Source organism: Epinephelus moara, chromosome 7, assembly GCF_006386435.1.
Source record: "Epinephelus moara isolate mb chromosome 7, YSFRI_EMoa_1.0, whole genome shotgun sequence".
Lineage (NCBI taxonomy): Eukaryota > Metazoa > Chordata > Actinopteri > Perciformes > Serranidae > Epinephelus > Epinephelus moara.
Window position 1 is genome coordinate 40,768,153 of NC_065512.1, and position 12,156 is coordinate 40,780,308.

The following is a 12,156-nucleotide window of genomic DNA, read 5'->3' on the forward strand; positions in this document are numbered from 1 at the left end:
TATATACACATGTATGTATATGTATATACACATGTATGTATATGTATATGTATGTATATACGTATATATGTGATGACCCAACACAATATGGCCGCGAGTGAGCGACGCCTGCGCGAAGCCTGATCCACCCCCTTGGCCACACCCTGTAAGCCGTAAGCACCCTGTAAGCAGGCTAAGGCTACTCGTTTCAAGATTGTTTCCTTTGTTTGTTTCAACATTGTTAGGTTATCATATTCAACACATTAGTCCTTTTTCCTTCAATAGAGCTGTGCACGTAAAGCAGTACAGAAGCGCATTACTGCTACAAGGTATTATTATCCTGTTATATCAATAAACTTTTCTGGTTAAAAAAAAAAAAAAGAAGAAAACTTTCTTGTTATAACAATGTACTGTTTATCTTGTTATAACGTGAAATGTTCCATGTTATAACCAGAGTTGGGTAAGGGTTACTTTAAAATAAATCAAAATACTTTAATACGTTACTTTTTTTTAAGTAACCAGTTACTTTACTGCGTTACTCCCTGAGAAAAGTAACTCAAATACTTTTAAAGTACTTTGAGTATTCTACATTTCCTATTGAGCAATGGACCACAGGGTGCTAAGCCTACATTTTTTTGTCTCCAAAATTAAAGTTATGGACAACTTGCCCTTCACTGAGATCCAATTCTCCCATCACAGCCGTGACTTTGACCAGTAGAAACACAGAACAATCTGCTACTGTAGACTACAACACCCCAGCGTTTTTAATATTTGCTCTAGGGATGTTACCACACAGAGTAAAAAGGGGAAATGATGGTGTGAAACAGCAGAGGCACTTTGTCAACCCTCAGAGTACTGTCATTAGCATCAAGCTAGCAAACAATGTTACATCCTCATGGAGACGGACATAAAATAATAACATTAACAAATAGCGGCGGGGCTTTTACTCACCACAACTGCAGAGGCTACCAGCTTCATTTGAAACAGACTACGTTATAGACGGTCCGTTATTTATTAATCCCTCTGTGTTTTTATATTCTTACTTTTTATCCGCTCCCTTTGTCTTCATAAAGTTAACTTATCGTGCCCTCATTTTAAGTTCACTTCCTGAATTTCTTTCAAATTAAAAGCTCCTTATAACCTCGGCTGAGAGAATCCCTCCATTTTCTAAATAGGCTTTTATTGTGAAACATTTGTAGGAACTTGGTTGTGGAGGATTCAGTAGCTTGAATGTTTACGTATGGCACTTCAAATGAAGCTCCTGCCATCTGCTGATTCTTTTAGGTGACTACAACAACATTTCAGCCGGCACATGAACAGACACAGTGACTCAGATGATCGTAAAAGTAATAAAAATAGGACAAGAATAACCCGATGACATCACACACGTCGTGAAAGACGACCGGGATAATTGGTGAGTACCAGCGTGTAGTGTGTCATGTCTGTCGGCCAAGTCACAGCACGATTTTATGACTCCACAATCGTGTAATGTGACATAGTGACTTTCACAACGGGCAGAAAATTCGCGTAGTGTGTACCAGGCATAATGCAAGTCCTCCTGAGTCTGACCTGTCTGTCAGCGAGTCCTCCTCCTCCTGAGTCTGACCTGTCTGTCAGCGAGTCCTCCTCCACCTTTTTTTTTAGACTCCACCGTAGACAATGGCAGCATTTCTTCTACCACGTAGCTAGCCACAAGCTTCATGACTTCTTCCGGACTGATAGGTTTAACGTTATCTCCGTTATTAGAACAAAAAGACAACTGTTGCTGTTTCGGAGCTGAGGGACCAGCATTCTAAAAGTAATGGAAGTAACTGACTTGTTTGAAAATGTACTCAAGTATTTGATTACTCAAACAGCAATCTAACACGTTAGGTTACTCGTTACTGCAAAAAGTAATCAAAGTACTCTAACGTGTTACTTTGTAACGCGTTATACCCAACTCTGGTTATAACGTGATCACTTATCATGTGCATCCAAAAGCGAAAGCATCCAAAAAAATCCCGATTAACCCCCAAAACATCAGGTGCTTTACTGTGCTATGTATTGATAAACCCTTGGCACTGTCTTGTCCTGTCTTGTTCTTGATATAACATGAAAATATCTTGTAAAAACGTGAAACACATCTTGTTATTACAAGAAACCTTTCAACTTATTACCTGATGCTGATCAGTGTTTTGTTTTTTTTCTGGCATGGCAGCAATACACTTCATTGTGTAGCCCCTGGGTATATAGATATGCATTTGCAGTATATTATTTGATTTTAACGTGTTAAAACTGCATCTGCTGTCACAGAGGAAACAATGTGTTAGAAAGCTAATGAAAAAGAGAGTAAGCAGACCTTGATTTAATGGTCAATAACTTAGATAATATTTTTCGGGGCAATGGGGGGCGTGAGCAAGTAACAAAATGTGTAGCTCAGCGTGTGACATAAACAGTGTCGTGGGAGGGAAGCCGTGGCTGGGGGTCCATGTCATTGGTCCGACAGCCCATTGGTCCGACATCCCATTAGTCTGACGTTCCGCGGTGCTGAATGGCTCCCGGCGGGCGTATTTCTGCCTTGATGGTGCCCTACGATCGGCTCTGGGTCAGCTGGGAAAGGCTTGTGGCGAAGCAGGCTCACAGCTTATGTGTTTGCCACTTTCTTTTTCATTTTAACCCACACCATGATCTTTTCCTAACCCTAACCAAGTGGTTTTTGTGCCTAAACCTAACCAGACCTTAACCACAGGGCATCATGATGATTTCGGAACGGACTTCGGAACAATGGGTTTAATATGGTCGGAACAATGGGATGTCGGACCAATGGCCAGTTCCCGTGGCTGGTCAGTCCTTCGCCGATTCTCACGAAAGTCGGCCTGTTCTTCCCCGTTCCCGTCATGACGGTTAATGGCCTCTTCGTGTGCAAGGGCAAGGAGGGTGCGCAATTGTTTGTCTCCTCAGTTGCTCATCTTTACACTGTCTGTCTGGTTTGCGTTTCCCTCTTGCTACTAGCTGCTTGCTAATTCCTGCTATCAGCTGTTTCCTATTTATCCACCGCCAGTGGCTCGCACGTGCTGCGTCATCAACAGCTCCTCCCACAAGTCATCCACTGCCTCTCCCGTTGCAGAAGGCCGCCTCGGTCTGTTTAAACTTAAAGAGTTCCGCCAATATAATTACCCTACAAGGCGGGAAATTGGGCACCTCGGATCAACTCGCCAATCTGGCTCTGTGTGTCTAAACGCTCGCAGCTTGCCGGCAAAACGGCCCAACATTCGCGGAAAATCTGGCAGTGTAAAAGGGGCTTGGGACTGGATATCTGGCATGCTAGAAAACTGGAGAAGGCTGACACGACTGACAAACAGTATCAGCCAATGAGAGGCGGGATACGTCCCACGTCAGCACGCAGGAGGACGGAAGAAATGTGAGGAGAACAAGCCGCAGGGTTGCCACTTACCGCTTACTTGCCACTTATTAGCCGCGACTTTGGGCTTGTTTCTAAAGTGAAGTTGCTTATTTGGGCTTGCTCTCTAAACGTCACCTTCTCTATATATCCATCTAATAAGTTATTTGAACGCATGATAGTAGGCTATGTCGGACTGCAGTCGCTTCTTTTTGGCTTGTTTCCATAGCCCTGGTTGCTTGTTTCTCTCCCATGATCTGGCAACACTGAAAGCTGGCCGGCAAGCAACAACAACAATGGCGGCGTCCACAGGATCACGGGGAGCACGTTGTGTTTGGACCCAGGATAATAAAGAATATTCATGCCTGTACGATGTGTCGTCTCCAAGTTAGGTGACGTCACCGCATTATCTGGGGCTCTGTCAGTGAGGGTTCGGTGGAGAAATCTTGTGGTGTGCACACACAGGTCATAACACAGTTGGCGAGACTCCCACTGACAGAAACACACTTCGCCAGGTATGAACACTCAAAAGATTACGATAGTCTCCGCGACGCAAAATCGGGGTGAAAATCGTGTAATGTAAACTAGGCTTAAGTCACATGATCACTCCATTAGATCTCCAAGCATCCCAATAAGGGCATGGCTCATCTCAGCTGTGCATGATTTAGTGATGATAATAATACACTGATGCTTTTCATTCACACTCATTTATGATATATTATTATTATTATTATATGATTCTAATGATCTATTTTTATATTTCTATAGTATAAACTCGGTCCATCTGTTTGTGCATGTAAATAAAAGTTGAATTCATTTAAGTACTCTGAACACAGATGGTAACATGTGGTTCACAGTGGGACGCCACACATTTGTGGTTGCCATGGTATCTACTATTGACTATGTTTTCATTAGTTTGCAGCCTCTGTGAATCTGTTGTTTTTAAAAAGTCATTTTTAAAGAGTTTGGTACAGGAGCTGCTTTTGTGCCTCTATGATTGAATCATTCTGCGGTGGTGGAGACACCAAGGTGTACTGACAGGCCATTTGCTAGTGTGGTCGTCTTTATAATTCCATCTGTGTGTGTGCTGACTCTGCCTGACCTGTGTGCTCTCCTGCTCCATCTAGTGTGATACTGAGAGCCCGGAAATGAACAGAGTGACTGCAGCCTTCAAGCCACATTGGGAGACACTTGAGGGTGAGTCATCACGCACATGCAAATGCGCGCACACGCACACACACACACACACACACACACACACACACCTCAATGCTTTCATGTGGCTTTTTACCCTCTTGTTGGTGCATCTCCTGCAACTTCCCTCTCTTATCCTCATGCCACTTCTAGCCTCTAGAAAACACAACCCGCAGTGTCACATGACCCCACAAGCCACCTCCATCAAACACCTTGTGCCGCTGACGCAGGCTAAGTTCTGCATGCAGGCCTTTTACTCATGATGATCTGTTTCATCAGTGACCTCTGTAATGATCCAACTAGTGCAGTGTGTATTAGGGCTGTCAAAAGCACCATGAAATTGAGTTTGAATATTTTCGAATTAATTTAGTAGAGTTCGAATAATATTCGAATTTATTATTATTATTATTGTTATTATTTTATTTTATTTTTTACAAAAAAAACCCCACAAAAAATAAGCTGCTTATTGCTGGCGCAATATGAACTCGACACTCAGATGAAAACACCTGTTCTGACCTACCTACCTACCTACCTACCTACTTCAGTGCGCCTGTAGTTTTCCACCACAAGAGTGGATCCTGGTCGGCTCGTAGTGGTGTCTCATTCTGGTAACGTTTCATCTCTTCTTAGGCAGGGAAGCAGGTCACACATTGTGGACAGCGCAGTGGGTGGTGTTGGCACAGCGGGCTCCTCCATCGGTGCCTCTCCCTCCGTCGCTGCGTCCCTCTCTGGCCCAGCTTGTGCGCGAGCCATTTCCGCCCGAACGGGATTTGCCGTGATATACAACATTATTAGTAGTATTAATTAATTATTAATGATATTCGAATTATCTAATTTAGGTTCAAACTTATAAAAAAAAAATATATTCGAATATATTTCGAACTTCGAATTTTTTTTGACAGCCCTAGTGTGTATACTGATTGAGAGATTTTTCAGTGTATCTCCAAGCTAGCCCTGCTGTTTGTCTTGCAGGGATGTAACAGTACTCAAAATTCACCATTCAGTTTGTTCCGCAGTTTGGAGACATTGTTTAAGTTTTTGTGTACAGCCCTGAAAACACGAGCTACACAGATAATAACATTATTGTCTTTTATTTTAAAAAGAAAAGTAAACAATAAAATGCTGCTCTTTGGCCATAATTGTTAGTATAAATATGACAACCTGTACGTGCAAAAAATATTCAGTTTTTTGCACTTATTCCGAAAAAGACAGTATTCCTACTAAGCTGTTTACATATGTAATGAAACTGATTATTTCACTAATATTTACTGCTTATGTTAGGGATGTCCCAATCACATTTTTTGGGCATCCGATCCGATACGAGTCCTTTATTTTGAAACAGAGTCCGATCTGATACTTTGCAAAGCATTAAGAAAGGAAATAAAAAGAATGCATACAAGTTGTCCCATAAGGTTTGTTTTTTATTTAAATAATATCCAAAAAGCTTATCCGTGGTTCAGCAGCACAAAATGTAAACAAATTCAGTATCTTCTTCTTGTCTTCAACAAACAAAATAGGCCTATATCTTTTGTAGCAGTTTAACATATGAAACAAATATTTTTCTTTTACTCAGTCAAACCCCACAAAGAAACCATAAAACCCAATGAACAGGTCCCTTAACATCAAAATTAAATTGTTTCTACCTGGTTTCTGTAGAACAAAAGAATTATACTCAATTTTCAGAAATTCAAATAAAACTGTAATCAGATGTATAAAAAAGGGAAGAAGAACTGTCCTATTCGTAAACAGAGATATCAAAAAATGTAACAAAAGGTAGTCCAAACTGAAAGTCCGAGGCACTCTGGGGTAGTGTAAAAATCCTAGATTAGAGCGGGGATATCAACGCATTTTGACTAAGCAAGTCTTCATCCGGATATGAACAAACAGATTACACACAGGTGTTTAAATCATGTCAGGCATGTGTTGAAGGACATGTGATTAAGTCATGTGACCAACTATAATCAGTTTCAAGAAAGTATATATTTTTTCCACCAAAGAAAAGAAATGCTCCGTTCCGTTCAGTCAGTTCAATCCAGTTCAAACAAAAAACTCCACTCTGGGATTTCCAAATAACATATCACAGTTCAATTCAGTTCAATCCACACAGTTCGCTAAACACAATAAAACTCCACCCCAGGTTTTCCCGTAAACAAGGAGGTAAAAAAATCCACTGCTTGCTCTGACTATGGTGTAAGACAACTATCAAAAAGATGTGTGCATAATTTTAACCATTCGTAATGTTAAACATTTGTATGTCAATAAAATTGTTGTACACAAAATTTTGCTGTCATATACGTGAGTCTGTGAAATTGTTCGGGTTAGGATTGTTTTTATGTGAGTATGAATCTAAAAGCTGTGAGTGCAAAGTCTTGTGAATACAACGCTAATTTCTACAACAACGAAGTCCCTTACTGTGAACACGAATTCAAGTTTGTGGGTACGAGTAGAAAAGTGTTGAAATTACGTCACTGAGGTCACAGGCAGGTCACCGGGGAAAGTAATCGAACCGCGATTCCTCCAAACGCGCATGCCCCAAAGGCAAGGATGGCTGACGACAGCGGACCGGGTGGAGCTGCCAGCTTATGTTGCTGTGTCCTATTTCTGTAGTCCTGTAAATCATTCTTGTCAACTGGCCATCACGTAGACTGATCCACTGGTATCACTTCATCTACAAGACCATCACTTACTGTTAGAAGTTGTATTTAACTGGGTTTCCACCGTAATGCGCTGTTGCCCAAGCGAAACAGAGTGGAAGTCGGTTAAGCTGACTCTCCACCAGTAGATGGCAGTATGAGTAGTTAAATGTATGACTGGTTTGTCTCTTTGTGAACTGTTGGCTTATTTTCCAGGTTATTGATGCAGATGTATTTAATACTTTTAATTTAATTTGATATTTGATGTTTATGGTTTATTTACAACCTAGTTATAGATAGCATGTATTTACTTTTTATTCAGAACCACACGTAGGCCTACCTGTATGGAAGAATGAGCATGTGTTGATAGTGTGGCAGAAATGAAAATGAAAAATAAATGAAAAATGCAGACACATTTGGGTTGTTCTTTTTTTTTAAGATATTTTTTTGGCCATTTTGCCTTTAATGGACAGGACAGGTAAGCGTGAAGGGGGGAGAGAGAGGGGGGATGACATGCAGCAAAGGGCCACAGGCTGGATTCGAACCCGTGCCGCTGCGGCAACAGCCTTGTACATGGGGCGCCTGCTCTACCACTAAGACACTGACGCCCCACATTTGGGTTGCAAACCGGGGGTTTGCTAAATGATCGTGGGTTGAATTAGTGTTCACAAGACTTTGCACTCACAGCTTTTAGATTCATACTCACATAAAAACAATCCTAACCCGAACAATTTCACAAACTCACGTATATGACAGCAGAATTTTGTGAATTTTATTGACATACAAATGTTTAACATTACGAATGGTTAAAATTATGCACATATCTTTTTGATAGTTGTCTTACACCATATCTGACTCAGTTCAGTTTCAAAACACTAAATCAACCCAGCCCGAAGGTTCCAAATAAGGAATAATGAAACGGAAAGTAACCCCTGGCTTTTGCCAACTCACAGGACCGTGTGTGAATGCCGTAACGCTCCGGCGTTGTTTCGGGCGTGGAGGCTCCGTAGGATCCCTTGATATCCGTGGCGGGATCTCTGAGGTGAGGCCGGTGGCCGGATGGATGATATTCCAGGGAAGCGCACCTATTTTGCGGACTTTGAGTGGTGTAAAATGCCGTGGCAGGCCGAATACGCAGAGGACTTCTGGCTCATTTCTCACTCGCCGGCGACTCTCGCCATACTGCCAGGAGCGTCATAATGTAGGGGCCGGTCTACCTGGGCTCAGCTGATCGAGCCATCCCACTGGCCGATAGCACCGGCGGGTGTGTCTGGAGGTACCTCATTGTCAAGAGGTGAGCAAGCCATCAGCTGACTGTCTTATTAAAAAAATATATTTATAAAATATACAGGATCGCCACACTTTATATATTGGAAAGCGGAGGCAACAGTGAACAACATAGATGAAAAACCTGGCCATTGTTGTTGTTTTGATTCCTCCGATCTTTTATTACCCATTCCGACTTTGTAAAAATAACGTAATCGGCACCGATACCCGATCAGAGGACATCCCTAGTTTACGTGCAGCTGTACAGACTCTAATTAACGTACCCTAACATGTCGTTCATCGCGTCAGAATATAGAAAAGTGGAACTGCTGGAACAGCCTGTGTCATTTTGCGTCTTGACATCATAGGTGGTGGACTTGTTGGATCTTGCGAGCTCAGCCTCCTAAAAATACATGATACAGACAGAATCTTATCAAAAGTTCCTAAAAATATTCGGAAAATGTATCTCTGATGTAATATTTTATATTCACAGGAAATGATCTGCTCAATATTCATCCAAATCACTGGTTTTAAACAATCTTCCTGCAATTATTGTGTGTATTATCTGGCTTAATTATACAGTTTATCAGTTGTTCTGTTCTGTTATTCTTATGCTTTGAATATAATATGAAATATCCATAAAATATGTTACTTAGTCAGGTGTCATCCGTTTACTTAATGACAGAGAAGGGATCCCTGAAGGCAAAAGGTTGGGAACCAATGATCTACACCGACCATACGAGCAACCACAGACGCATTCAGCTGAGAGTCACAAGTTAACAAGGTTACTTGTTAAACCGAATCACCATTTATGGCTGCAAACTATTACATGTGTTAACTTAGCTGGACTCAGGACACAATCAAGAATCCAACTGGAATCCTAAAGAAGTAGGATTCGTGTTTGTATAACAACTGTAATTTTGAGCTCTGAAGTATATTAGCCAGCAAGTCAACAACACAAAATGCAGACACAATTCCCTGTTGTAATGTTGGCTTGTTAAAGAGATGGTTTGAATTTTTTGAAGTGGGGTTGTATGGGGTACTTGAATATAATCAGTATATTATATAGAGTAGATGTCAGTAAGCATGCCTCCAGTTTGTAGAAGCAGGCAGGAGTCTGACACAGAAGTTGAACAATGTCCATTCCAACAGGGAAGCCGTTGACATCTTCAGTTCCAATTTACGCTCTCATGAAAGCCACCAGACTCCAGTAACCAAAAGAGTAACTTTAGCTTGCTGAACACAGGAGCTGCTGGTTTGTGTTCAACAATGTTAAATCACTGTTTTTCACAATGGAGTTTGGCTCTGAAGAAAGCAATACAATGGCTTCATTTTCCTGTTGGAATTCACTGTCTGACATTAAGTTAAAGCAGTGAAAATACTCTCAATATAACATACACTTAAATTGATATCGATGATTTTTTTTTTTTTTTTTTTTTTTTGTTAAGCTGACCCCTCTACAGCAGTAGATTTCTTAGCTTCCATGTCAGACTCCAGCCTGCTTCTCCAAACTCAAGGCGTGATGACTGACATCCACTGTATATACAGACTATGGATAAGTATCTCATACAACCCCACTTCAAAAATCGGAACTACCCCTTTAATTGTAACTCAAGCCTCTGACACAGTGGTTTTGTGTCCTTGTCTTTGGGGAGAGAGGATTTCTGGTTTTAAGACACAAAACTTTGAGTCTATGTCATGGTATGTGACGTTCCGTACCTGACCACAAATAACATAGTCAGAAGCATCTAGTCACTTGTGTGCTTGTGATTCTTTGTCAGGGTTCTCCACCAAATATCTGTCTGGCCTCTGAATGTGAGGCTACTTGCTATTATCTTCTACACACTCAGTAACAGCAGATGGATCTGGAAATCAGTAACCAGTTGTCAAAGTCAATTTGTCGATTTGATTCATGATGCATGCATGATTTTTAGTGATTTATGCCCCTGTACAGTTTGAGAAGCTGTTGCACTCAGCCAAACCTCTGTTGCCAAACTGCGTGCACAACCTTACAGTCATTCCCCCTCTGGATATGTCTAACAATTATCATGGTGCACAGCAGGATAACACAGTGCTTCTTAAAGACAAATGTAGATGAGAACAACACATGACCAGGAGGAATTTAAGAGTCACATATGACCTGAGGGTGAAGTTAAGTTTTGGGTGTATGTCCCCACCTCTCCTGTTTTTCATGTGCGTATGATGTCATAGATAATAATTTGGCTGTTGTTCCTGTCACCAACCTTTTCCTCCTCGCTGTTCTCTTACACCGCAGCCTCCACAAGGACCCACAACCGCTTAGAGCATCTGTACAAGGTGAGCTTTGACAACGTGACGGCATACCTGCAGAAGAAACAGCAGAGACTGGAGGAGCAGCAGCTGAAGAGGATGAAGGCACAGAAAGCAAACGGCAACAAGAAGGCCAAGAAGGAGACGTCAGACGCTGTAACTCACTCATCTACCTGAACAGACACTTTGAAAAGAGAGCTATTGTTTCCTTTTTGTTTGATACTTTGAATGATGGATCTGAGTTGAATGTGAGTTTTTATGAAGCGTGTGGAGAGTTTGTGCTTTAACACATGGCCTATGAAGATGGATTTTTATGTTTGGCTCATATTTCTGGCTGATTTTTTAAAAAATAAACGTTGCAGATAACATTAAACTGTGCCTTCTGTTTCTGCCACCATCACTGAATCTAACATACTGTTTGTGAATGAGCACTATGTGCCCTCTCCTCACATTCACTGCTGCTCGTTACTCTGTACTTGTTACTTCCTGCTGTGCATTACAAAAACGTTTTTTAACATATTTCTGTCTCTCACACACAGAACTGATACAGCATGTCTGGGTTTGAAGAGTGTCTGTGATTTGCGTGAGAACCACGATATGTTTGAGCAGAGTCCTGGTTGTGAGAAGCAGCACATTGTAAAGTAGCATGTCCCTGTGTCAAATGCAGAATGCCAAAAATACCAGGATGTCCATCCAGTCACATTTTGCAGTATGAAAGTCAGCATGCTTTTCTGGCTTTTCTGGCTATTCTGACCCACAATCCTCTGCACAGCAGAATATGTGTCACTTTGACTGAGCTCCAAACAAATGACAGCATGCTGACAGCTGAAAGAAGTCTAATGACACATGACAGCTAATTTAATTTACTGATGACCAGCGGAATAGAAAGTTACTGTAGAAATAACAATTGTTAAGATGAACAAAATAATCATAAACAACTGAAGGGGTGTAACTGACAATAATGTTCTTCTTGTTGTGAATGTAGTTTTTTAGAATCTGCAATGTATGCAGTTAGTTCTTAAAAGTTACCTCAGGATGAGTGAAACTGCAAAAATAAGTGTCATACTGGCTTGGGTGTCACCTGGGTCAGCAACTTCCCACAATTCATTGCAATACAGATGTGGCGGTGCAGTTTTTTTCAGTTGCCAACTTAAAAAACAAAACTTATGACTGTGTAAAATAGTTATTGATAGTTAGGCCTATTAAAATGCTACTTGAATTGTCTAGGCCAGAAACTCAATCACATCATGATAGAGAAATCAAAATTCATTGTACTACTGCAGCCAAACAAGCCTGCGTAGTTTAATAGGCTAGAAAATTGGCAGAGAAACAACTAAAGGTCATCTAATGTAAGTAATTTATTTGTTCATAGTCTGATCCTTATTTACAAACATTTCTGTTTTGAGTGTGTAGCCT

The 12,156-nt window shown here is 41.1% G+C and overlaps 1 protein-coding gene across 3 annotated transcripts in view; it reads left to right on the forward strand.

Annotated features, from left to right (window-relative positions):
* The window catches only part of wdr4 (WD repeat domain 4), a 40,617-nt gene extending 29,504 nt beyond the window's left edge, over positions 1-11,113 (forward strand). Inside the window, exons 10-12 of one of the 3 annotated variants that reach the window (XR_007570207.1) lie at positions 4,486-4,555; positions 8,139-8,479; positions 10,727-10,863. Coding sequence is in view for 1 of the 3 variants with exons in the window: in XM_050048341.1 (XP_049904298.1) it covers positions 4,486-4,555; positions 10,727-10,917 (261 nt within the window). In the remaining 2 variants the exon portion in view is untranslated. Of the gene's footprint in view, positions 1-1,263; positions 1,394-4,485; positions 4,556-8,138; positions 8,480-10,726 lie in introns of all 3 variants that reach the window. The other 2 variants (XR_007570208.1, XM_050048341.1) reach the window with 2 other exon arrangements.
* The last annotated feature ends 1,043 nt before the right edge of the window (positions 11,114-12,156 follow it).